This window comes from Danio aesculapii, chromosome 22 (genome assembly GCF_903798145.1).
Source record: "Danio aesculapii chromosome 22, fDanAes4.1, whole genome shotgun sequence".
Lineage (NCBI taxonomy): Eukaryota > Metazoa > Chordata > Actinopteri > Cypriniformes > Danionidae > Danio > Danio aesculapii.
Genome location: NC_079456.1, coordinates 20453174 through 20481047, shown reverse-complemented (window position 1 = coordinate 20481047; position 27874 = coordinate 20453174). Strand labels below are relative to the sequence as shown.

The window sequence follows — 27874 nt, the reverse complement described above, 5'->3', positions numbered from 1 at the left end:
TGTAAATCCAAATGAACAATTTTTTTTCCAGTAAAAATTGTGGCCAATAATATGCAGATTTACTAACACAATGTAATCATGAACGTTTTCGCTACATTAGATTCAAAGTTTTGTTGCCTTCGTGTGGTTGTTAACCTTTTAATAGGTTTGATGCAAACCTATGTTTAAGTGTTTGCTTTGTTTTGTCTTTTTCATTTTTATTTATGCTAACTCGTTTCTACAGTTCTATTAACTAGACTCCCTAGTTTTTTTTGCAATTCTGCGATCGCTGAATCCAGCGCAAAATCAACAAAAAGTCACACATTTTTGCCATCCTGCAAAAGTCTTAATTAAACGTGAAATAATCGCAAAATGTAAATAATCTCATAAAAACTCAAATTCTAAACCATATAATCTAAATATATTTATTTCAGTTTGCAATTAAATGTTTTACATGACTTATAGACATCACGAAAAATCACAAAAAATGACGAAAAATGACGTCTCATCTGCGCCCTCACAATCAGCAGCCTGTGCAGTAAGCAGACATGGATGAAGCGCGAATGATTTACATGTGAAGTCAATGCAAAGATTGGATTAGACATGTTCTAGATGTCTCTCATGTTCAGACATGTTTTTGTACTGGTTTCTGGCCTGGTTATGGCAACCTAAACAAAGCAAGTGATGGACAAATCTTTGAATGATTGATTCAAATGAGTTGATCAAATACAGAACCTTTAAAAAACAAAACATTCTCTCTGAGATGCACAAAATCTAAAAAGAAAAGAAACTCTCTAAAAATAAACTTGTTTGTTGAACTATTGAACTATAGCATGACCTTATTATATTTTATAAAATAATAAAAAGTAAACATACACCTGGTCGCCAATGGTCACTGTCACCGCGTAGACCGAGGTGGCCAGAAGTTGCTCGCTCTTCGTTGAAAAGAACAGTCGCTTGATGCTTTGCCGCTGCCAGTCGCTTGTAGTGTGAATGAGGCTTTAGACTTCATTATGGACAATACTACTTGGATTTATTTGTAAGAGCTACATTGACCCAAGTAATACTGGCATCGAATGTTATCATTTGCATGAATGGGCATCATCAGTGGATATCAGCTGATAGATATGGGCCAGTAGGGGCCTTCTGTGCCTACTAGTAGGCTCAGAAGGCTGTAATCATCCATCCACATGGTTAATCAGCTAATAGAGAAGACCCCAGATCTGTTTTTACATTACTGTGACGGTTGGGGTAGTGGTAGACGTTAGTAAAATACAATTAATGGGAAATTTAATAAGTAATATAAATAACTCTCGTTAACTTCTGGCTGCAGCTGTATGCGATCAATAGCTAATTAACCATGTGGATGGATGATTACAGCATTCTGAGCCTAGTAGTAGGCGCAGAAGGCCCCTACTGGCCTCGTATCTATCAGCTGATAACCACTGATAACGCCCATTCAATCAAGTGATAACATTCGAATCGGCTGGTAATACAAGCACTTTGTTATGTTTTTGCTCTACAAACAGTTTGTAAACTTTTGTGTATTTAAATGAACACACAATTGGCTTTAAGTAACTTCTTGCAACTGTCCTCCATCTGAACTTTCAGTCTTGCAATCAAAAATACATTGAATTTCACCAGATCCTTTTTACAGTCCGGAACGTCACCGAATACCGTTGTTGTTTTTATTTTGGAATTGAAAAGCGATGCTACGACATGAGCATGGCTGAAAGGTGACCCGGGAGAGGATGTTGTCTGTGAGTTTGTGGGACCCGTCGGGGATGTGCGGAGAGGGCCTGCTGCTCAGCACGGCTATTAATAGAAATCTGTGGTATTTCCGAAAATAGGTTAAGCTGCCACTGCTGGCATCACTGCTCGCATGCCAGCCATCCTCTGAAGACAGAAAAAGAGAGAGAGAAAGAGAGAGAGAGGAGGAGAAACAGATGTAGCCTACTGAGGAAGTGTCTTTGTTCTTCCATACCCTGCTCGCATTCGGTGCGGCATCAGAGTTTTCCGGCTGAGGACTTCCCAGCATGTCGTACGACACCGTGTCACCCCTCGATATTTCGAATTCACAACACAAGAGCTGTTCTGGACCTATTTGAGTCTTGCCATGACAAACAAGTCTTGCATATGTATTAGGAACTGCTTTATTCAGTACGTGTAGGAACTTTCTTCGGCAATCCACAGTTGGAAAGTTTTCCAAAACAATAGTTGTCCGAAAATGTACTGTCTTAATACAGATTCTGATTTCGTTTGTCAGTTTTTGTTCAATGTTCAGGGTGCAATCTGTTTATTGGTAACACTTTAGTTTAGGTCACAATTCATTCTATTAACTATCTCCTGCATATTATTAAGATATTAACTGTTCATTAGTAGTTCTAAAGTATGATCTTATTCTGCATCTCTAATCCTACCCAAAACCTAAACCCAATTTCTACCTTACTAACTATTAATAAACAGCTAATTAGTAGTTTAGTAAGCTAGCAGTGTTAGTTAATGGTGTGTTAATACTGTGAATTGTGACCTAAACTAAAGTGTTACACAAGGATTTTTTAAACTTTAATTTGTATGTTATTTCTGAATAAATCCAACGTATAATTTTTTATATCTCTTTTTTTCGTGTCTCGAGCTTCATGTTAAGTGACGTGCGTATACTTTTGCTCTGGTACATGAAGGTTGAGCGAATTTAAAGTTGGCTGCCTTAATTAAGGTTTACAGGTTACGCTAGCACACCGCTTATATTACAAGACTCATTACAAAGTAATTAGGCGAGGGCAGGGACCATACTGTTGTCTGGACAGTGACTGAGAGAGAAGTTGAAGGAAATCCGGCCCACCATGCGTTTTTTTTTTTTTCAAAGGAAGGGCATTAATGCATACAGACCGTTTTACATGATGTGTGCTAACTGTATGTGACACTGAAAGCAGCACCACTCTCCGAGAGCAAGAAGTATTCATGTGTTTTCATGTGCACGTGCTGTAGTGGCACATTGATCACACATTTGGATAAATATGATTTTTTATATGCTTTTCCACCAATTTTTTTTCTTCATTTATGACACAATGCTGCCCTGTCATTAGACTGGTTTCCTTGACAGATTTGTGCAAAACAAAAGATGCTAAATGACAGCAATTAACAGACATCATGTGACTAAATTAAATTTTTTTTCCTTCTTGCGATAAGTCTTCTGCAAGGTTAAATATGTAAGAGGAACTTTGCATTCAGATTTACAGACGAATGGAGTCATTGTAGAGATAAATCTTGTAGAGATCAATTGCAATATCCTTAAAGAATGATCATATGGCTTTTGTGTATATCATGTACCTAAAAAATTGGACAATTTCAAATGTTTGAAATAAAAAAAATTCTTGTAAAACCACTTTATAAAAGCTTTTTATTTTTATTTTTATGAGAGTATTTCTGCATTTAACTTCTTTATAGTCTGTTGGATTCTCTTTAAATTTGATCCTTGAAATGCAACACAACAAAAAAATAAAGAGAACAACACAACACAATGTACACAACTCCAAGTGTTCCCTTTATTTATTTTTTGAGCAGTATATGTTTACATTTATTGAGACAATACACCAATATTCAATAATTGGCATTGCATCACAGTATAGTCGAAGCCCCTTCCATTTTGCCCTACTTTTTTTCTGGATCACAGCATTACAGAGTCATATCAAGGTATATATAAACATATTTATATATACAGTTGAAGTCAGAATTTTTAACCCCCCTGTTTATTTTTCCCCCTAATGTCTGTTTAACGGAGAGAAGATTTTTTCAATACATTTCTAAACACAATTTTTTTATAATTTTATAATTGTTTTAATAATTAATTTCTAATAACTGATTTATTTTATCTTTGCCATGATGACAGTACATAATATTTTACTAGATATTTTTCAGCGATGCAGTGGCGCAGTAGGTAGTGCTGTCGCCTCACAGCAAGAAGGTCGCTGGTTCGAGCTTCGGCTGGATCAGTTGGCGTTTCTGTGAGGAGTTTCATGTTCTCCTTGCGATTGTGTGGGTTTCCTCCGGGTGCTCCGGTTTCCCCCACAGTCCAAAGACATGCGGTACAGGTGAATTGGGTAGGCTCAATTGTCCGTAGTGTATGTGTGTGTGAATAAGTGTGTATGTGTTTCCCAGTGATGGGTTGTGGCTGGAAGGGCATCCACTGCATAAAACAAATGCTGGATAAGTTGGTGGTTCATTCCACTGTGGCAACCCCAGATTAATAAAGGGACTAAGCCGAAAAAAAAAATGAATGAATGAATGAATAGATATTTTTCAAGACACTTCTGTACAGCTTAAAGTGACATTTAAAGGCTTAATTTGGTTAACTAGGCAGGTTAGGGTAATTAGTTACTGTATAACGATGGTTTGTTCTGTAGACTATCAAAAAAAAAAATTAGCTTAAAGGGGCTATTAATTTTAAAGTTTAAATGTTTTAAAAAAATTGTAATCTGCTTTTATTATAGCCAAAATAAAACAAATAAGACTTTAAAATATTATTAGACATACTGTGAAAATTTCCTTGCTCTGTTAAACATAATTTGGGAATTATTAAAAAAAGAATAAAAAAATCAAAGGGGTGCTAATAATAATAGCGTAATGTCTAAAGTGGTGACAAAACAGGTGATTTTGCTGACATTTTTAGATTATAAGGCTGAACGGCATGAAATGCCATCAGACTACAGAGATTTCCAGGCATTTCTCTGTTGCAATCGGTAGATCACAATAATTAACCCTCGAAAACCCAGATTACTGTTGTGTTTGTGATAAGGAAAAATGCTAAAAACATGCAGGTATTTCTTCTTTCTTACTGTTTACTGAACTAGTCTGCCATAGCAAAAAACAGAGTCTCATATATTAAGAATATTTAAAAATAGGCACTATCCTTATAAATAAACTGCAAAGTTGCAATCTAAACAACTACATTCTCGACTAAAAAAGCCTCAAAAGGACATTATGTTGTCCAACAGCAGCAATATTTGTCAATACACAAGGGAGAAGGGTGAAGAGGTGGTACGAGTACTGTTACTGACAGAATATCGCACGGCTGTAATAAATACTGTATAAATAAATAAATTCTGGAGAAAGTCTTATTTGTTTTATTTCGGCTAGAATAAAAGCAGTTTTTTTTTACAACCATTTTAAGGTCAAAATTATTAGCCCCTTTAAGCTATAATTTTTTTCGATAGTCTACAGAACAAACCATCAATAACATGCCTAATTAACCTAACCTGCCTAGTTAACCCAATTAACCTAGTATTATGTACTGTCATCATGGCAAAGATCAAATAAATCCGCCTTTTCTAAGTTATTAGAAAGGAGTTATTAAAACTATTATGTTTAGAAATGTGTTGATCTCCGTTCAAATCTTCTCTCCGTTAAACAGAAATTGGGGGAAAAAATAAACAGGGGGCTGATAATTCAGGGGGGCTAATAATTCAGACTTCAACTATGTATTTATGTATACAGTATATTGCATTTAGACTTTTAGAAAAGGTCATCTAGACTTCTCACAAGAAAAAAAGGTTATATTGTAGACAGTTTTACCTGTCAGCCATAAATCATTTCATATGGTTGGTAATCTGAACATAGACACCATTCATTTTCACATTTCCACTCACAGCCAAGCTATAATATTGCATGACAGCTTAAAAATTGCCATTATAACTTGAGAAATCTTAAAAAAGAGGTAAAAGCAAATAACTGAACTCATATCTGCATCTTCTTCTTATGCTTCTTCTTAATTAACTTAGGACATATGAATGCCAAAACGGGTGAAAGAAATATAGTTGTACTTATGTCAAATATCCATACATCATGTTCTAGAAACGTATATGTACAGTATATATATGCAGAATGTTAATACGTGATCAAATCAGCTTTTATGAAATCATTTTTCATACCTACACAACAGTTTTAAGTTCAGTCCTTTGTTCTCACAGCTAAACTTGAACGTGTTGGGAAAGAGTGGGAGGTGTGAATGACGGGAGTGCTCGCGAAGTTGCAAAGTGCTCAGGCGAGAACGTGGAGAATAGGGGGGCATGGAAGCAGATTTGGCACCCAAGACCTTCGCACTTAACAGGCACCTCACAGTTCAGGGCTTGCACACAATTATGAGGGGGACAGGAACAGTGGTGCGATGGCTTGACTCTTGCTATTTAAAAAAAAAAAACACAGCAAATGGGGGCTGTCAGGAGCGGAGGGAGGGAGCGGCACCTTCAATTCAGCTTGCTTAATTACCGCTATGCCTCTCTACCTCTCCATGAAGCTCTGCGCCATTTCGTAGACCCGCAGGCCTCATGGGCCTCTGTCTGTGTGATTGCTTATTAGCACAGGGGTTAGATGTCATTTCTGTCCTGGAAGAGAGAGGCACGTTTTTTTTTTGCTAGCAGTAGCTACATTTGACATGGTGCTGAATATTTTATTAGTTTTGTAAAAAATAAATAAATAAAAAAATAGTGGGGAAAAAAATCAAGAATTTCAGTGTATCACCCGTTTGTGAACATTTAGATTATTTATTTAAGGGTAGTTTTGTAAAATGCCAAATTTGAATTTTTTTTTACATTTATGTAGCTTGAGCACTGAAAAAAATGTAAAAAAAAACAAAACTTAATTTGTTTGTTTAAATTTAGCCCAAAGTGTTTTCAAACACTTGCCTTAAAATATTTTTAGTAAATCTAATAAATCATCTTTGAATATTTTTTTTTCAGGGAAGTCTAATGTTTGAGGAAAATATAATTTATTAAAATATTAAAAATCTAGCGATTCTTTTACTGTTTTTATTTATACATTTTTGAAACTGAATTGTAACGTTAAAAAGTCCGATAGTGTGACATAGCAAAAATGAATAAAAACAAGTGTTAATAATATACAAATTATATGAGAGGGAATTTAAACATACACACATATATATATATATATATATATATATATGTATGTATGTATGTATGTATGTATGTATGTATGTATGTATGTATGTATGTATGTATGTATGTATGTATGTATGTATGTATGTATGTATGTATATTTATGTATATGTATATGTATATATATATATATATATATATATTTTTTTTTTTTTAATAACTAAACACTTACCTTCATACATTGCTATTTGTCAGACTTGTTGGACATTTTCAATAAATATAGGTGTCAAAAAAAGACAATTTGTATAAGGGTTGCAAAAAAGTTAAATGTGTAAAAAATCCTGGGACAAAAACTTAATGTGTGCACATCATGAGCTTCACAGGGGGGCTTCAGTATAGGCATGGGCCGTTATAAGATTCTGATGGTATGATATCCTTGGATAAAAATGTTTTACGGTATTGTGATCACTGCTCTAAAATAAGTTTTTTTAAATGTCTGGGTAAAAACAAAAACCTTTTCCCACTTTGAACACAATATATTTGATTTTGGGAAACATTTAAATTATTTAGGAACATAAATGTTACTTTAAGCTGTATAGAAGTGTCTTGAAAATCATCTAGTAAAATATTATGTACTGTCATCATGGCTAAGATCAAATAAATCAGTAATTAGAAATGAGTTATTATGTTTAGATACTATTATATTTAGAAATGTGTTGAAAAAATATTCTCTCCGTTAAACAGAAAGAAAACGAGTGCTAATAATTCAGGGGGGCTTATAATTCTGACTTCAACTGTATGTATAAAAAAGGCATTATATTAGCTATAAATGCGAAGTCAAATGTATCATCTGCTTCCTTAGTTAATTTTTAAATCGCATTTGATCAAACAATAGAGATTGTTATCAAACAATGTGGTAGATCATTTCTACACTCTGTCCCGGGGGTGCTGCGTCAGCCCCTTCTATGCGTGATCGTTTTATGTCGAGTTTCAAATAATTTCATCATGCGGCCCAAAATTGCACGCCTGGTATGCAACAGCAGGGCAGTAATTTGTACGTGTTTGGATTCCAATTATGAAGTTGTTGGTGCCTATGGGCTGCAGTCGCACTATGCATTAAAGTAAGAGCTTTAGAATTAAAATGCTTCTCTAGCTATCTGTTTTACTGTCACTTTATCTCTCATGGACACACACACACACACACACACACACACACACGATTCTTTTGCTAATATTAGTGGGGCAACTAATTTAGTCTGGATGTTCTTTATGAATGCATCCAATTTGGTTCCCAAGCAATTGCAAGATCAGATGGTCGCCACAGATTGAAAGGAGCCTATCTTGGCGGGAGGATTTGAGACATAACAAAGCTTTGATGTATTTGAAAGCAATGCAGGGTTAGTTGGACTGATACAATAATAAATATAAAAGAACACAAGAGACTTGCTTGTTTGTTTTTGTTAGCAATTTGCATGGAGGCAATGTTTGGTCTCATTTGGGCCTTACCTGTCTATGACCCCAAGTCATTTTCAGTCCTTATAAATTGAGATTTGATTGGTTATTAGCATTTTAGCTATTAGTATTTGCTGTTTGAGTTAAATTGGCCTCTGCTGACCTTAGAGTAAATGGCTCATTTAGTTGGATGCAAATAATAACCAGGCTTAACCCAACTCCATGTAAAATAAGTCTGTATGAATGACATATGACTGAATAAAGCTCTTTCTGATTCTGATTCTGACGACACATACATGCACACACAAACACCGGTACAGCTGTCTTTATGGGGACTTGCCATTCACGTAATGGTTTTTGTTCTGTACAAACTGTATATTCTTTTAAAGTGTTAATATTGTGAGTTATTTATTTGACTTTGACCAGTATTGTGAATTTCTGGTGGAGCAAATTTTATTTTTTTGACTAAAGCTAGATGGCAGGAGTGGACGAAACCTGTTTGAAAACAATCCAAATTGTTGCAGTTCTGTTTGGTGACATTACTTAAGTAATACACTTCATACTTAAAGAATAAATCCACAGTGTTTACTTCAGTGCGGCTGAACATGCGTTGAGAGAGAGAAGGTGACAGAAGGAAGAGAAAGCGAGACGACTGACTGCTCGGTAGTTACTTTCGCATCTACAGAAGTGTGATGCCCACATTGCAGTGAGTCTGTTATATCCTGCGAATCCGAGACTTGGATTGCTGTAAATAAATCTACCAGTTAGTTCTGTTAATGCCACTAAAACTAATGGGCTAAGCGATCTTCTTCCTGCGAAGTCTTCTTTTGTGTGAAACCTGCGGCAGAATGGTTATATAATCGAGTGTGTATGTACATGTTTTTATGAATCCACTTTTCTGTCTGGGGACCCGAGGGCCTCAAAGTTTCTCTTCCTAGTTCTCCACTACTGTTTGTCTCTCTCTGTCAGGGTGTCAAGGGTAGTCAGGGCTTATTCCAGCTGGCCGAGAGCCTCGGACAGGGACGGCTGGCTGATCTATAGACTTGCTCAAACACACACAAGCGCACGTACGGAAAGACACGCATCCAGTGTAAAGCGGACTGGACAGGCTCCCCCATGTTAGAAAATAGACTGTCTGTATTTAGCCTGTCTGCAGGGACTCCTCACGGCACCTCTGGCCCTGTCATTGTAAGGGACGTGGAGGCTTTGTGCTGGCTTGTTTTTTCTGTGCTGGCGAGTGGTGATACTTGATGGGAACACAATGCTGTGGGTGGACTTGAATGTTGAATTAAATGAAGACCAATGCATCTGGTCTTTCTTTTCATCTGTTTCAAAGCTTAATGCAAGCATACAGAAACGTCTTGGGTCCACGGCCTCTTACATAAGCTCATTTCCCAAGATTGATGTTGCTTTGAGTTGTGCGGTTAATGAATCTTTTAGACTTTTAGAAACATTTACTTCCACTGTTCCTTTTCCTGAATAGCAGAATCCACTACAGATTTGTGACACCACTTCCAGGAATTAATGCTTTCATTTATGTTTGCAGGTAGTCAGCAGCAAAACCCCTTGATTGCTCATCATGGCACTTTTCTTGCATGTAAAAATGCAAGACACAATCTCAATTATACATTCCTCTCAAATGTCTTCTTTTGCTTGTTCAGTACAAAAATGAACACAAGTTCTCTGTTTTTCCTGGTATGCTGTCACAAATAAACAATTGCGATCACAGCCAATTAGCTACAGTATTTTAGGATTGCAGGTCTTGTAATTGACACTAGTTTGCTATTTAGTTGTGTACATTGCAACATCTTCAGTGAAAACAAGAACCTGTGGAACAAGAGAGTACATTTTCCCTTGCAGCGAAAAGAGTTCTGCACTTTAAAACCTGCTTTACATACATTTTTGTAAGGTTTCTGCAAGAAAACCAATCTTAAACCAGCTTGAACTGGTCTATTTAGGCCCAATCTCATTTCAATCCTAGTCCCAGTCCAATCCCAGTGAAAAAAACACAGTTCTCGTAGCAATTTCAGAACAAAGCTAAACTAAAAAACATACAAAATGAACAAAAGATATTTTTTTTTTAACAAAGCTGAACAACATTTAAGTGGTTTAAAAGGTCTTCTAAGTAATTAAAAACATGTACATGAGTATAAATAATTCTGTTACACATCGGTCAAAATGTGTTTATCAAGAATGTCATAGAGACAGAGCATAAATTACATTTAAGTTGTCGGAAAGTACTTCTGAAAATAAGTAGCTGTGCAGTCCAGTTAATTATTCTACAAAATACATATATTTACAGTTTTAAATTTGTTACAGATATAGTCTTGAAATCCAATCTAAATTGATTATTTAAACTGAAAATACATGTGTATCTATGGAAGCTTTGAACCGTGCGGTGAAAAAAAAGCGATCTTGGGGGTGATAAAAAAAAAAAGAAAATTTAGCTTGTTATAACCAGATATTATGTCGTTATAACCAGATATTATGGTGTTTTAATGACATAATTAAGTCGATATAATGAGCTATTATGATACTATGTCGTTATAATAAGATAAGTATTTTTTTTTCTCCCCACCAAGATTGCTTTTTTTTTACCGTGCAGTTCAGGGCTTCCACACGTATCTCATATATAGCAGAAATACAATTTTAAAGTTTTGAAAATGTATTATGAAAACAAAGACTTTGAAATGAATGCTTGTTCCATTTGTGCGATCCTAGCAGGTACAGAACATCAACATGATGTCAGAATGTTGTTGTACCCCAACGTCGTGGGAAGTTGCATTTTGTTCGGAAAGAAAAATCGGGTTGACATCACAACCCAACGTCAGGCCGAGATTAATGTTCAATGTTTGGTTACTTGGTTACTTTCCAACACAACCTACTGTAAAAACAACCAAATATCAATGTCTAGTGATGTTACAGCTTGACGTTGTGTGGACGTTACCACCATGATGTCTATCAGACAATTTTGTTTGCCATACCTGATGAATAAATGTCAGTATTTGACGTCAACAAGATGTTGGTTTAAGAAGTTGGCTTGACGTTGGAATTTGGTGACTTTCTAACACACCCCAATATCAACAAAATATCAACATCATTTCACATTGTTATTGGACATCAAAGTGTTGTCCTTAGACGCTGGCGACTTAAATTTAACCTAATATTAACGTCTTATGACAATGTGTGTCTACTGTGATGGCACAGGCTCTCATTAACCAACACAGTGCAACTTCTTCTGTCTACATTTGACTGCATTTTCAGTTGATTAAAAATGGCTGCAGTATCCAGTACACTTAAATATTTCATCTTACGCAAGTTTCAGTTCAACCACAGTTACAACACTACCCCTATCCGTCTGTTTTGTGCATTCACCTGATGGTTTCTCAATTAGAGATACATATTAGGTGAAGGTCTTGGTCTGTTTGGATATAGAATGGGATGAACTTTTTTGTGTAGTTAGTCAGACTGGGAGACTAAGCAAAACCTGCCAAGAAACGTAAGCCACCATCATTATTCGCATTGTGTCCTTCCTTCCTTTCTTTTTTTTCACACAGAATGCTAATTTACAAGTCACTTTGGATGAAAGTGCCTCCTCCAAATGAATAAATGTAAATGCCTTACTGATGTTTCTGTCCTGATTGTCTGGCCACTGTTAGTTGCTATAGGAAGCTGTTTGCTTACTTCAAATGACTTTGGCCACCCGCCGATATCAGGCAGTATTGAGTTCAAGACCACTATCTATCCAAGTCATTGAAAGTCTCCTTTCCTTTTGTCACACAGGCTGCGCGTTCCTCACCTACTGCGCCCGCGAGTCGGCCATCAAAGCCCAGAACGCACTCCATGAACAGAAGACACTGCCGGGGGTAAGTCCGCTGCCAGCCTTTCGCCTCACCTCTTTAAGAGGGCCACCATGCCAGTCAAAGCTAAAGCCGTATGTTTTAGACAGAGAGCTAAAGCCTTTGGAGCAGAAATCAGTCGATAACCCAGCCTTTTAAGATCAGGCTTTGAGCCGTTTCATGGTACTTCTCCCTGGGGACATTTGCAAGCATTGATCCGATGCTTTCAGCGCAGGGCTCAGGGATGCAGTGATAGCAAATGTCAATTCATTTGTTCTCTCAATTTTTCCAAACTGCTCCATTTACGCAAAAAGCCAGTGAGTCATTGTTGCCCAGTTGCACAAAAAGTATTCTGGACGCACAAAAATAAACATGAGAGCGTTTCCTATTGAGGATTGTGGCAAATGCGACAACATTCAAAGCAGTAAACGCACAAGGAGGTCCGGTAGCAGTCTGCAAGGCCTTACACAGTGTATGGTATGACAATGGCACATTGTTGCCATGCTACCAGGCAGACAGACATATCCTGAAGTAACCAGTAGGAAACCCACATGCACCGAAAGCATCACATCTTGTGTCATAGACGCTATTAGGCACTAACAACACTATGTTTATAATTATTATCATTGCTATTAGTAATGTTAGTAATTTTTATTATGTATTTTACTTATTTTGACCTTGACAAAAAAGCGTGCACATCAATCTAAAATTGGTGCTCAGCCAAACAACAAGCACAAAATTATACAAAAAAGTGGCAACACCAAAGCTCCAAAAATACGAATTTATTAACTTAAAAGGCTATCACAGAGTGTGTTTGGTGGGCAACATCTCTTCATCAAACTAATGCATATTTTACCTTGTATAGATTTTTTTATTTTTTGACTCTTTTTTTATTTGCTTTTTTGTTTTTAATTTTTTATTATTTAATAATTTATTATTTTGTCTCTCTTGTTTGTTTTGTTATTGCCTTTTGGCTTGTTTTATTGCTTTTCTTTTTCTTTGATTTGGTCTTTTTTGTGCTTTATTAATGTAATTGCTAATTGTTTTATTGTTAATGTTCTGTTTTATCATTTGCTTCAATTTTGTTTTTTGCTTTGCATTTTGCTTTTCCTTTTTGCTTTGAATTTTTGTTTATTTTTCTTTTCTGTTACTTGTTTTGATATGCACTTTTCTTTGTTCTTGCTTAGATCTGTTTTGTTCTCTTATATTATTAGTATAATTGTTTTAGATTTTATTTACATTTTACTTGATTACACTCAAAAAATCACTCATTGGATGAACTCAATTTCCATCAAAAAATTTTATTTAGCACAAACTAAAAAAAACTATTTAAACAATTAAATCCAATTGAGTTGGTCCAACATGATTTTATCAAATAAAAGTTTAAATACGTTTGTATTTTTATTTTATATAAACTCAAAGGTCTGATAATATCATGTATGCTATGTCTTGTACATTTTGAAGTCTCTCAGTTTTATTTGAAGCTATCTTAAATTAACTAAAAGAGATGTTTTTAAGCATGTTTCATATGTTACATACACACTTGAGACTTGGGCTGCACGATTAATAAAAAAAAAGATCTTGATTTGACCCCCCCACACGATCTTAATCCAGCATCTCTACGATTCAGCCGATTATATTTTTAGGTTCAGGAAAGAAGCATAAAAGCGGTCCCACAAGTCTTCATTGTTTTATATACGTTGCTCAGCAACATGGACACCTCCAAGTGGTGTTAAAAGTGTCACATACTGTATTCATAAGGTATAATTCACCCAAAAATGTCATTTCTGTCATGTAATGATGTATTCACAGCTGTGAAATCACGTCAGCTGATGCACTGTTTATTTACTACTGAGAGGACAAGCGCGAGAATGTTGTCTACTTTAGTGAAAAGAACCTGCATAGGCTGTTAATAACAGCTAATAAAGTAAATAACGTTTAGTTTGTTGTACAGAATGATCGTTTTGGAGCCGCACGGCAAGTATGATTTTCATATATGGTTTTTTTTCACAAAGTGACGGCAGCCATGACATGAGCACATTCAGCAGTGAAAGTGAAACCAAAACCACGCACATGATTTAAATGATCTCATCGCATTGTAAAGTTATGATCACATAGCGAACACGAAGGATTGTGCATGAAAATAAATGTTTAAAGGGGGAGTATAACTACTCTAGCCTATAGAATGTTAAATATAATACAAGAGGGAATCTGATAATGACAAATGTCTCATTTTACCAGTGAAAAAAATGATCTAATGATGCTGTCAATGACAAATGACAAGCATATGTCTCAAACATAATAATTCAACTTCAGAATTATGAATAGTTGTAATGATGTAATCACTTTATTGGCATTAACGACCAGGACAAATTTAAAATCTATTCAAGTCTACACCAGTCTTTACAAAATTTAGCATTTTAACCAATGCCAAAGTAGACCCACACATAGGCCTAATATTATTGTTGTTTTATTATATGTTAGGGAAATAACAATAATAATAGCCTACTCATATTAACCTTTATTTTACATCAGAAGCGTGAGAAAATCGTGATCTTGATTTTAAGCAAAAAAAAAAAAAAAATGTGATTCTCATTTTAGCCAGAATTCTGCAGCCCTAGTTGAGATTGATCTCAGAACTAATTTTAGGGCAGTTATTGCTCACTGAGCAAGGCAACAAAGTGCATTTTATCTAATTAAGCTGCAACACCCAAAAAATGGGTGCTTCTGCAAGGTGGTTATATCAAAGCTCAAAGCAGTACATGAAAATCTTCTAAATCTTCAAACTAAAGTGAAGATTAAACTTTTAACAAGTCTTTCTATTAACTTTAAACACCTAAGATTACTTTTATTGTCAACATTTCCCTCTCTAATTTCAATCACACGCAAAGCATTCTAGGAACTGCAAATCCCCAAACAAGGTAGTTGGACCTACACAATTCCTTCATGTTCTCCCAACACAAAACGCTAAAGTTAAGTGAATGGTTGACAAATTTAGGTGGACTGAACATAAAATAAATAAATTGGCCAAAGAAATTACAAGAATTGTGTTGTTTAAGCTCATTTTAAACAGGTACTGTAGTTTGAACAAGCAGCAGTGATCATTTTTTGAGTGTAGTATCCCTATACCAGTATCCCAGTTGTATTTAAAAGTCTGAATCTGCTAGAGAAGTTGCCCCTGTATTCCTTTTTAACGTTGTTTGTCATGACCATCATCTCTAATTTGAGTAAAATGTTTTATAATTGATATGAATTTCATTCTCCATATGTTTCTAATTGTGCTCGGGTTGACATAGTCTTAATAATCCATGTTACTTATCCACTGGTATTACTGCTTCTACGGGTTTACCAATGTAATATGTATGTTCAGAGATGTCTCAGCTTTCTGACCAATGAAACATTCACGTAAGAACCTCAGTCACAAGTTTTACGAGAAGCCAATGACGAGCGTTATATGACGTTCGATTTTATGGATATAGGGCAACCATGTCAGATACACACCCACACACACTTTTACCCCCAAGAGAACATTTGAGCCCTAAAGGAGAAAAAAAAAGATGAAGGAGGGGGGCACTCAGAATGTGACACATGTCATCCGAGCCTGTTGAGAATACATCACAACTTCCCCATCTCGATGTAGGGTGAGAGAAATACGTGTTCACATGCGCACAGACTTGCTGCATGTGTGACATCATTGCATCAGCTTCACTTACCAGTGTTGTCATCCCTCGAGACAACTGCGAATAAGGTAGTAGGTGTTTGTTGAAGAGTCTGAGAACTAGAGGCGTGTTTTTTTATGTGCATGTATTTGCCTGCTAGGAACAGGATATGATGGTTGAGTAGTTTCACTCCATTTTTCACTTTTTTTTTTTCGTTTTTTTTTCTGCTGTGGCGCTTTAATTAGCATGCTGACAGCGGGCTATGTGTGTTAGCTTTTACAGATTGCGCTGTAAAATCCTCTCAGGAAAAGGTGCGTTTTCTAAATTTATCACATTTAAAACACTGCATCTACAGCTATACACGCTTAAAAGAGATGTCTCTTTGGCTGTTGCATCATGTCTTGCATTGTTTTTTTTTTTTGGGTGGCACATGAGAGTGGAGTTTTAGAAATATTCAATTTTTGGAGAAAAAAAAAGCCAGCACAAAATCTCTTGTTCAGTTGCGCTCTAGATGTTTTTGAACACAAGAACGTGTTTCAAATACGCCCTAAGAAATGTGTCCAATCTGGGTCAGTTGAACCTGAAACCAGTCTAATTATTCAGGCCTCTTTCTTAAAGGCACAGATTGTGCAAAAAATGTAATGGTCACAGTATATTCGCCCTTGAATCATCCCAAATCTCTGTTTTTTGTTCAGTTTTTTTCTAATTTCTAATCAATGTCCATTTGTTTTGTTCCTATCTAACGACTGAATTTACATTTTGGGGTGCACTATTCCTTTAAGACCAATTAGCCAATCCACAACTATTTCATTTAGCAAATATATTGTTTGGGATCAAGATGTTATTTTACTGATCTGGTCTGCGCTGTGTCTTGGCCAACGAGCCTATCACTAAATCTTTCCGCAACAACCCCGCCTCGCTATGTTGATGGTAAGTAGATATGCCAGTTGTTTGTTTGTTAAGTCCTGCTTGATATGCAGATTGCCAGAGGCTATGTAGTAATTCATGTAAACTAGAGTTCTCCCGGAGAGGACCTATAAGTTATTTATGCTTGTGATTTGTCCTTTACTCTTGACTGACTGTCCCTCTTAGCAAATCCCTTGATAGGATGCGATCAATCATTCTTTCACTCCAGTGGTATTGTTTAATTGGTATTATGAATATTCTTCTATTAATATTTTGAATTAGCCTTAATTTTATATTTTTAGTTTTCATTTTTTGTAGATTTATGTGATTTGCTCATTGTATTAATTTTTGTTTTTTTAAATATAACTATTCAGATTATGTTTATTTCATTTTTAGTTAGTTTTTTATTATTTCAGGTTGTAATCTTAGTATTTAGTAAGAAAATAAAGAGTTTAGATGCTAAAACCTCTAAAGCCGTTTGATATTTTCTTCTAAAATTAGCATTTTTCTCAGACTCCTGTGTGTAGCCTCAGTAAGTTTTCATTTATAGTACCAAATAAGTTCTTTTCATTGCCTTTTAAGTGAAATTACTGAACATTAACACAAGAGGCTGAAAAAAGGCTCATTTTAGAAGAAGTTTTCAGACAGTATTTAGAGGTTTTTACATCTGAACTTTTTAAATTCCAACAATGCAGAGCCTTTAAATGATGGCCAAAATGCAATATGATACCAATATATTGTGCATCCTTTTGTATTCATTTTTTTGCAGCCTAAATTCTGCTCACCTCACAACTGCTTAGACTGTTAAACAATTCAGAGCATTTAAACTATTAGCCAATAACCGATATGGTATTGATATTTCACCATTTTGTCAAAAAAAACTGTAGTGGGCTAAAATGCACTCAATGTTGTGCATAAAAAAACTGTTTTATTAAACCGGCAAGATTGATGAAACCCCACATAACATTTAAAACATTGGCTGACAACCGATATGTAACCGATATATTGCATGATTTATCAGAAGCTAAGTTGCACTTTTCTTAAAGTTGTGCACAGGAAGCAATAACAAATTAAGTAAACTGCCAAGATCGATGAAACAATGTAGATCCTCCCACTTCAATTCCTGTTGAGGATGAATGTGCTGCCAGGAATCGTCATGACAGGGGGCCACATATGAATCCCACTATGGATGCGCCTGTGTCGGACACCCTCAGGCAGAGGAGGAGTGGGAGGAGGATGTTGGGTGGAGGCAATGAAGGTATTCTGACAGCTGTCTGCTTTAATAACACACTATATGTGGTACCAATATATGGGACAAAGAGCATATGAAATATTTACTTATAACCGAAATGGTACCACTGTATTTTGCATATTCATTTTCACAAAACATTAAATTGGGCTTAATTGTGTTAAGCTAGCAGCTATACAAAAAATGTTACGTTTACTGCAAAGTTCAAAGACTTGGCAGAACATATCAAAATATTGCCCAATAAATGATATGCTGCCAATATATTGTGTATTGTTTTGTCCCAAAATATTGTAGAGTGCTAAAATGCTTATAGTTATCAGTTGTGTATGTCAAACAGTACTCAAAGAAAAAATTGATTGTTAGAGAAGATAAGATTGAAAAGATTGTTCAAACAACACAGAGCATATTAAATATTCACTTATATAGTACCGATAAATTGTACATGATTGATATGTAGTTAAGTTGCACTCAGTTTGCAGTTGTGCATAAAAACAATAGTTCCACTAGCACAATAGCAACTTCTAAGATTTTTCAAACAACACAGAGAATTCCGAATATTGTCTGATAACCGATATGGTATCGATACTTTGTTATGTTATGTGTGTATTTATATAGCGCATTTATTGTGTATGGCCGTACACCCAAAGCGCTTCACAGTCATCAGGGGGGGTCTCTCCACACCACCACCAGTGTGCAGCAGTCAGTGATAGAGCCAATTCGGAGGATGGGGATGATTGGGAGGCCATGATCGATAAGGGCTGATGGAGGGACTTTGGCCAGGACACTGGGGTTACACCCCTACTCTTTATGACAAGTGTCATGGGATTTTTAATGACCACAGTGAGTCAGGACCTCGGTTTAACGTCTCATCCGAAAGACGGCGCCCACTGACAGTATACTGTCCCCTTCACTTTTTTACTGGGACATTAGGACTCACACAGACCACAGGTTGAGTGTCCCCAGCTGGCCTCTCTAACACCACTTCCAAAAGCTGGCAGGTTGATATGGCTTTGTGCATCATTTGTCAGGAGTTAAGTTGGACTCAGCCTTCAGTTATGCACTAAAAACAATATTTAAACTAGCACAATAGTAACAACTAGCAAAGATTATTCAAACAACAGAGCATATCCAATATTGATTGATAACCGACATAGTACCGATACATTGTGCATCATTTATCAAGAGTTAAGTTGCACTCAGCTTTCAGTTGTGCTCGAAAGCAACACATAAACTAGCACATTAGCAACAACTAGTTATGATTTTTCACACAACAGAAAGCAAATCAAATATTTACAGGTAACCGATATAGTACTAATATATTGTGCATCATTTATCAGGGGTTAAGTTGCACTCAGTCTTCAGTTGCGTACAAAAAGTAATAAGATAAACTAGCACATTAGCAACAGCTAGCTAAGATTTTACAAACAACACAGAATATTTTGAATATTGGCTAACCGACTAACCGATATGGTGCCGATATATTGTGTATCATTTGTCAGGAGTTAAGTTGCACTCAGCTTGCAGTTGTGCACAAAAAAGATAAACTAGCACAACAGCAAGTGCTAGCTAAGATTTTTCAAACAACACAGAGCATTTCGAATATTGACTGATAACTGATATGATAGTAATACAGTGTGTATCCTGCATCAGGAGTTAAGCATTCAGCCGTCATTTGTGCACAAAAAACAATAGATAAGCTAGCACATTAGCAACAACTAGCTAAGATTTTATAAACAACACTGAATATTTTGAATATTGGCTAACCGACTAACCGATATGGTACCGATATATTGTGTATCATTTATCAGGAGTTAAGTTGCACTCAGCTTTCAGTTGTGCTCGAAAAACAACACATAAACTAGCACAATAGCAACAACTAGCTAAGATTTTTCAAACAAAAGAGCATATCAAATATTTACAGAAAACCGATATTATACCGATACATTGTGCATCATTCATCAGGAGTTTAGTTGCAGCCTTCAGTCTTCAGTTTTGCTTGAAAAACAATAGATAAACTAGCACAAAAGCAACAACTAGCTAAGATTTTTCAAACAAAAGAGCATATCAAATATTTACAGATAACCGATATTATACCGATACATTGTGCATCATTCATCAGGAGTTAAGTTGCAGCCTTCAGTCTTCAGTTTTGCTTGAAAAACAATAGATAAACTAGCACAAAAGGAAAAGCTAGCTAAGGTTGTTTAAACAACGCAGAGCATATAAAACATTAATAGATCACCGATATTGTCTCGATATATATATTGTGCACAATTTATTGGAGGTAATAAATAATGATAAACATAATATTAATAAATAAACCACCATGTTTTTTTTTCTGAATAAAACATCCCCAGTGCCCATCTCTCACGTGTCAACTGCCAAGATCGCTAAAGCAACGTAAATTCTCCCAGTTTAATTCCAGCTGGGATTTTGAGCCCCTTCCGGTTCGACGTGCTGCCAAGAATTGCTATGACAGGGGGGCACATGTGAGCCCCATTATGGAAGGGTCTGTGTATGTCGGCAGGAGGAGGACGTCGGGTGGAGGCGAGGAAAGCGTTCTGACAGCTGTCCGCCTCGATAGTGCGCTTCCCCATCAGTGACCTCCGAGGAACATCAGCTCCGCGATGTGCGAGATGTGGTGATAACATCACTATGTATACATGGCAGCTTGTCAAGATCATCTAGGGCTAACGGCGGCAATCTGTGTCTGTTTGTGGCGAACAGGATGGATAGTTGATTTTGTTGTTTGTGTTTTGCGCGGTTGGAATCGGATGGGCAGTTTTGTAGGTGAGGGGTGTAGAAATGATCTGAAGTGTGTGGAGACATGTTAGCAAGCTTGTCTTCATGAATATTAGGTGGGTGATGTAACATGCAGCCAATTGATTTGGTAAGCGAGGGCTGGGAATGGTGGGGATTACTGATTCTAGTACACATTCACAACCAAGCAAAATTGAATTCTTGAAGACATAGTTCATCCAAAAGTAATTTTTTGTTATCATTTACTCAGCTTTTTCTTGTTACAAAACTGTTTGACTTTCTTGCTTCTGTTGAACAGAAATGAAGAAATTATAAAGCCTTGAACGAACTATTGACATACATAGAATTGGCTTTTTTTTTTACTATAAAAGTCAATGTTGACTGGTTTCCATTTTTCTTCAAAAAATATCTTCTCTAACTAAAAAACACACACACAAAAAAAAAAACACTGAAGGTCTGGAAAACACTTAAGACTGATTAAAATGTTGGGGTGAACTATCACTTTAAATGAATGTCTTAGAGCTTACTTTATTACTTTATTACTCGTAAGTAAAAACAAATAATAGATTATTTGAATGACTTATTTAAAAAAACTAAATAAATAAAATCAAGGAAATATGTAAGAAGCAGTTTGAGTCTTCTTCTTTTTATATAATAATAATAATAATAATAATAATAATAATAATAATAATATTAAATAAATACAACATATTAACTTTTAATACATACATACATACATACATACATACATACATACACACATACATACATACATACATACATACATACATACATACATACATACATACGTACATACATACATACAACATATAATATTATAATGAATTAATATTTCACCTATCAATGAATTATTTAACAATTTATTATTGTTATTAATATTATTATTTATTATATTATTATGTATTGTATTATATCATAATATATATTTATTATATTATGTCAAATAGGTGTAAAGGGGTAAAATAGGTGCCATTTTAAAGCATCTAGAGGAACAAATGTGTACTTTTTTATGCTTACCATGCCTCAAAAAAGGATGAATGCTTCATTTTCGTCCTAATTAAATGCGGTACGCCAACATGTACGTCCGTCTAGACATCTCACACTGAGTCAAAACAATGCGAAGAAAAAGAAGACTGTTTGTTTTGACACACGGCGCACATTCTAAATCTGCTTTGGCACAGCATATGTACATACCTATAAAAATGGCACATTTCTCCTGCTGTGAGAAATCAGGCACGCTTTCAGATGTGTGTGTATGCAGGAAAGCCGGCTGCGCTTGGAGAAAATGCGAGCGGTTTGAGCGCGCGTGAGCTCACGGTGTCCGCGGGGCTCCGAACCCCTGCTGCAACTGCAAATTCACCTGCTCCGCTGCAGATCCGCTGTCATTTAAGGTGTGTGTTTTACACCCAGATCCGTTGCTCGTTATCACATCCGCCTGTGGAAGATGTGTGAACCGGCCAATTTTTGTTTATGCCAGGAAAAGCAAAAGAAAACTAGTGCCTATAGAAGCAAACCATGTTTTTCTGTCCGCTTGTAAATGAAGCTTTCTCTTTCTCTTAGAGAAACGGAAAACAAGATTATTTTACTTAGCCCACTGCCCAATTATTTAGCTTGTTTGAAGCAAAAACTCAATTAATTTTGATGACCTGTTTCTGAGAATAAGACACTATTTTTAGGGATGTCCAGATCCGATCACACTGAAAAAAAGATGTCTGCAAAATTGTTGCAAACAATTTAATTGGGTTGAATTTAAACAAACAAATTAAATTGAGTAATGTTTAGCGTAATTTGTTTGTTTAAATTCAGCCCAAATAAGTTGTTTACAAAAAAAAATTAGTAAATCAAAGGAATCATCTTTGAATCATTTTTTTTCAGTGCACATGATCGAATATTGGGCCCGATCACGCGGATTCAGACTCGATCGGAATCGGATGTTACCACCCGATCAAGACTCAGATATATATGTATGTGTATATATATATATATATATATATATATATATATATATATATATATATATATATATATATATATATATATATATATATATATATATATATATATATATATATATATATATATATTCCTATTATGTTTGAACACATATATAGTTATGCAGTTAGACCTCTTTCTTGACTTCACACAGAAGCAGCATGAAGCAGAACGCGCGGGTATGTCTGCAGTTTGAAGGTATTATAAGTTGATGACGACAACATTGCCATTACCAACATTGTGAGATATGTAAACTTGGCATTGTGCAAAGGTTAAGGTGGAACGAAAAGGCTACATTTAACACAACAAACCTGATAAGACACCTCAAAAACAAACATAGAACCTCGATTTGAAATAGCGTCTTGTCACTATTTCACAGAGAAAGCTCTGCTAGCCTTTTATAAGAAGATTACTGACAAACTACTTGTCCTGTTCTAAGATGTACCCTTTCATTCACCACAGACATATGGAATTTTTCCCTAGCTCCCATGTCTCTACTAAGCCTTTATGTATTATAGAAGTATCGGATCGGGTTTCGGGATCAGTAGATACTCATAATCAAAAGAACTTGGACTCGAGGGCAAAAAACCTGATCAGGACATCCCTACTATATTTTACTAGTCTAGAAAATGCTTCCTACTTTAGGAATTTTTAGATATTCAGATGGTAACACTAAAATAATGGCCCATTTGTTCATGTTAGTTAATGTATTTACTAACATGAACAAACGATTAGTAATACATTTATTAAGGTATTTTTTCAGGTTGTTAATGTTAGTTAATGTTATTTCAGTTACAACATTAATTCATGTTAATGCAACTCACAATGAAGTAATGTTAACAAGCACAACTTTGGATTTTAATAATGCATTAGTTAATGATGAACTATGATTACTAAATGCTTTACAATATTATTTATTCTTAGTTAATACAACGTAAAACCCAACAGTCAACTTTATCAAATGAAATGAATGTAGTTTGCACAGAAATGCCAACTCATCCAGCCGAGGCTCAAACCAGGAACCTTCTTGCTGTGAGGCGATTGTGCTACCCACTGCGCTACCGTGACGCCCACTAAACAAAACTCCCTTTAGATTATTTAAATGTTCTTCACACTTTAAAAACTCGTTTCCTTTCTTATTTCATCCTTATTCAGAGCCTTTATTTCTTATCATGTACCTGATGAACTTTGTAATAATGTGAAAGCAGCAGACATAGCGATTGCCGGCTCCTGTAAACTAACAAGAGTCTGTTTTTAGCTGCTGATGGACATGAAGGCAGGAGGTGCGAAGTGTGTGTGCTGACGAAGCTGTGTGTTTTTCTCTGAATAAACGCAGTGATGAGTTGCTGACGGCTGCTCATATCAAATCACTCTAATCAAGCGTGATCCACAGCGCTGTTATTAATACACTGCCGCCTGAAACAGGAGCTCAACTTTTAGGAAGTTTGAGGAAGTTTACAATAAAGAAAAGATACTGCTTAACTGTCATTATTAAGAACGATTTTTTGTTCCGCACTGTTTCTAGGTCACTATTAAAAATGGGAGAACAACAAAAACAAAAAAAGAACAAAAAGTTATGGGCGACTCAGTGGCGCAGCAGGTAGTGCTGTCGCCTCCTAGCAAGAAGGTCGCTGGTTCGAGCCTCGGCTGGGTCACTTGGCATTTCTGTGTGGAGTTTGCATGTTCTCCCTGTGTTCGCATGGGTTTGCTCCGGTTTCGCCCACAGTCCAAAGACATGCTGTGCAGGTGAATTGGGTAGGCTAAATTGTCCGTAGTGTATGTGTGTGAATGAGTGTGTATGTGTTTCCCAGTGATGGGTTGCGCCTGGAAGGGCATCTGCTGCATAAAACAAATGCTGGATAAGTTGGCGGTTCATTCCCTTGTGTTGACCCCAGATTAATAAAGGGACTTAGCCGAAAAGAAAATCAATGAATCAATGAGAACAAAAAGTTAAGATATTTAATATCCTTTTGTTAGATTTGTAAAAAAAAAAGGATTTTGATGTGATATATGTATGTAAATATATGTATTTGTAATACAATGCAATTATAATACAATAATAGTTCATACAAATTTAAACGTCATCAATGTTATGAAAGAAAATAGTAGCATTTTAATGTTTCATTAATAGCTGAAATAAAAATGTGTATGAATTAAAATAATATAGAATAATAATAATATTGTTTAGTTTAATTGTAGAAAAAGTATTAGACATGATGTAGACAATATATCTTATATTAGGGGTGCCAAAATTAATAGTTTTTTGATGCACTGTGATGCAGACGCGAACAATTCGGTATGGGTTCAGTTATAATCATAACCGGTTATTATGTACTGACGTCATTTATCTCATATGCGTTATATGGCAGTAGCTTACTATGGCGAGGGAGGAGACTGTGAATAATTACTACTCCAACTACTTAAAAAGCAGATAACTATACACATTGCTTGTGAGTTTGCTGGGCAGTCTTTCACTGGCAGGGAAGTACATCAGAACCCAGCTAGGAAAAAAATCAAGCTCTCTCAAACTCACTCTCTGTGGCCCCTTTGACCTGCTGACTTGTTTGTGAGGTAACGTTTTATCTCCTCTCTCGTCTGTTACAACAATAACGTTACTAGTGCATCCAGACATAAGTGTGTCTGCAGAGCGAGTTTTCTCCAATGCGTCACTGTCTATAATGGATTAGCTGATTGCGGTGGCCGTTTAACATCAGTGTCTGTGTCACTGTTTGCTGAACAGTGCCAGAGCTGCTCTAGGGGTGCTTTTCTCAAACAACGATGTAACTTGCGGCTGAGCTATCATAGTACGATGCATCATTTGGGAAAAGAATGATGTAGTGACGAGTGTTTCCCAAAACTTGTTGTTTCTCTGCGCTGATCCATAATTTGAACCACGTTAGTTGTAATGTAAAATGCCCATAATAATGCTCTAAACGGGGTGGAGTAACTACTTCTTTTGTGGAGAAGCCGATAATTTCTTTGTGCAAATCATATTGTTTTACATGCACACGGATTAAAAAAAATCCAATATTAGTTTTGGTAAAAACATGCACTCGTTTTCTATGTTAATAAAAGTATATGTAAATGGCACATATAGGGCCTATGTTTCCTTTACAAATATTATTGAAAACATTACATATTCCATTCTAAAACTTACAAAAGCTAACGCGTATTCTAATCTCATATATAAATCATATATTAAATAAATAATGAGGCTATTTATTTAGAAATTAAATGTAATATGCTTTATTTATTAGAAAATGAAAAAAATCCTACTTTAATAATAATATTAATGATGATGATGATGATGATGATTATTATTATTATTATTATTATTATTATTATTATTATTATGATTATTATTATTAAATAAGTAAAAATACTTTGAAAGTAAATCATGTTGTATTGCAAAGTAAAATATCAAATTGTTTATGGAAAGCATCGTCAATGCATCATGATCACATGATAATCGTAACCAAAGCGGATCGGGAGACCAGTGTGGGGTCACACCCCTATATTTTATTATATTATATTATATTATATTATATTATATTATATTATATTATATTATATTATATTATATTATATTATATTATATTATATTATATTATATTATATTATATTATATTATATTATATTATATTATTCATTCATTGATTTTCTTTTCGGCTTAGTCCCTTTATTAATCTGGGGTCACCACAGCGGAATGAACCACCAACTTATCCAGCACGTTTTTATGCAGCGAATGCCCTTCCAGCGACAACCCATCTCTGGGAAACAACCACACACACTCATTCACACTCATTCACTACGAACAATTTAGCTTACCCACGCAGGAGGAAAACCCACGCAGGGAGAACATGCAAACTCCACACAGAAACGCCAACTGACCCAGCCGAGGCTCGAACCAGTGACCTTCTTGCTGTGAGGCGACAGCTGCGCCACTGCGTCGCCTATATTATATTATATTATATTATATTATATTATATTATATTATATTATATTATATTATATTATATTATATTATATTATATTATATTATATTATATTATAAATCTAAACCCAACAGTTTTGCATATACATCGTGAAACTATATGAAAAATGTCATTTTTTTTTGGTCTTTTCTTTTTTTTAGCACACAAACAATAGCAGAGCAAATCGGCATCGTTGTTTAGCCATTGATTTTTATCTACAGGACAAATAGCGATTGTCCATCCCTCGACTAATCTCCGATATGATGAGTTTGTGCTGGATTTTGGCCCCCGTGTGCGAATGCCCTTCTCTGTTTTTGTCTGTTTTGTGTGTGACATTCGCTGATTCATGGTTTGTGCAAATGCAGTGTGTGATGAATAGAAAGTCTCCAGTGGCGTCATATGAGAAATCACAGCGGAGCAGCTTCTCACTTCATGAAGTTTTATAGCGCCGCTTCTGCTCTTATGCGTGTGTGTGCGCGCGCATGTGTGTGTGGGTGCATAATGTACATAGTAAAAGCCATTGCGCTGAATTGATCCTCAGGGATTTCACTTCACTCCCCACAATCCTGATACAAGAGAAAAAGCTGGATTAACACAACCTTTTATTCTTTCTTTTATGCTCTTTTGGATTTGGGAAATACTTTATTTTTACTTTACTTTATTACTGTGGCGTTCTTTACAGTATTGTGAAGTAAACCGGAAATACAATTAAAGCCTGTTTGCACTAATGAGATGCAAAATCAGAAAAATTTACACGCATGACAACAGTTCTTTTCCCCAAAATAATGTTCTGGTTCTTTGACCTTCTGTTGCTCTTTGTTTTACACTTAAATCGATGTTTTGCTTTCTGTTCAGGCTTTAAAAATGCTCTGGATATTTGTGACTGTTTCTGTTTCTGTTACAAATACTAAAATAAAGTAACATATAAGCAAAATGCATTAATTAGGTATGATTTTTTTGTCCTTATTTCATAGAATAAGCAATAAACAGAAGGAATTTCAAGTATGTGAAGTAATATCAAGTATGAAAATAAAGTGTTTATGAAAAATGCCATCTTAACTAATTGTTATTAATATCCTCACTAAAGAAATATGAAAAATATTGCCGTTGTACACATTTATTTAGCAGTTTAAGTCATGATTGCTTGGCGTGA

At 35.5% G+C, this 27874-nt stretch overlaps 1 protein-coding gene across 8 annotated transcripts in view; it reads left to right on the top strand.

Moving 5' to 3' along the window:
* The window catches only part of celf5a (cugbp, Elav-like family member 5a), a 388064-nt gene that overhangs the window by 13405 nt on the left and 346785 nt on the right, over window positions 1–27874 (top strand). For all 8 annotated transcript variants that reach the window (XM_056447706.1, XM_056447713.1, XM_056447712.1 and 5 more), the window contains exon 2: window positions 12105–12187. In XM_056447706.1, the coding sequence (XP_056303681.1) occupies window positions 12105–12187 (83 nt within the window). The remainder of the gene's footprint in view (window positions 1–12104; window positions 12188–27874) is intronic.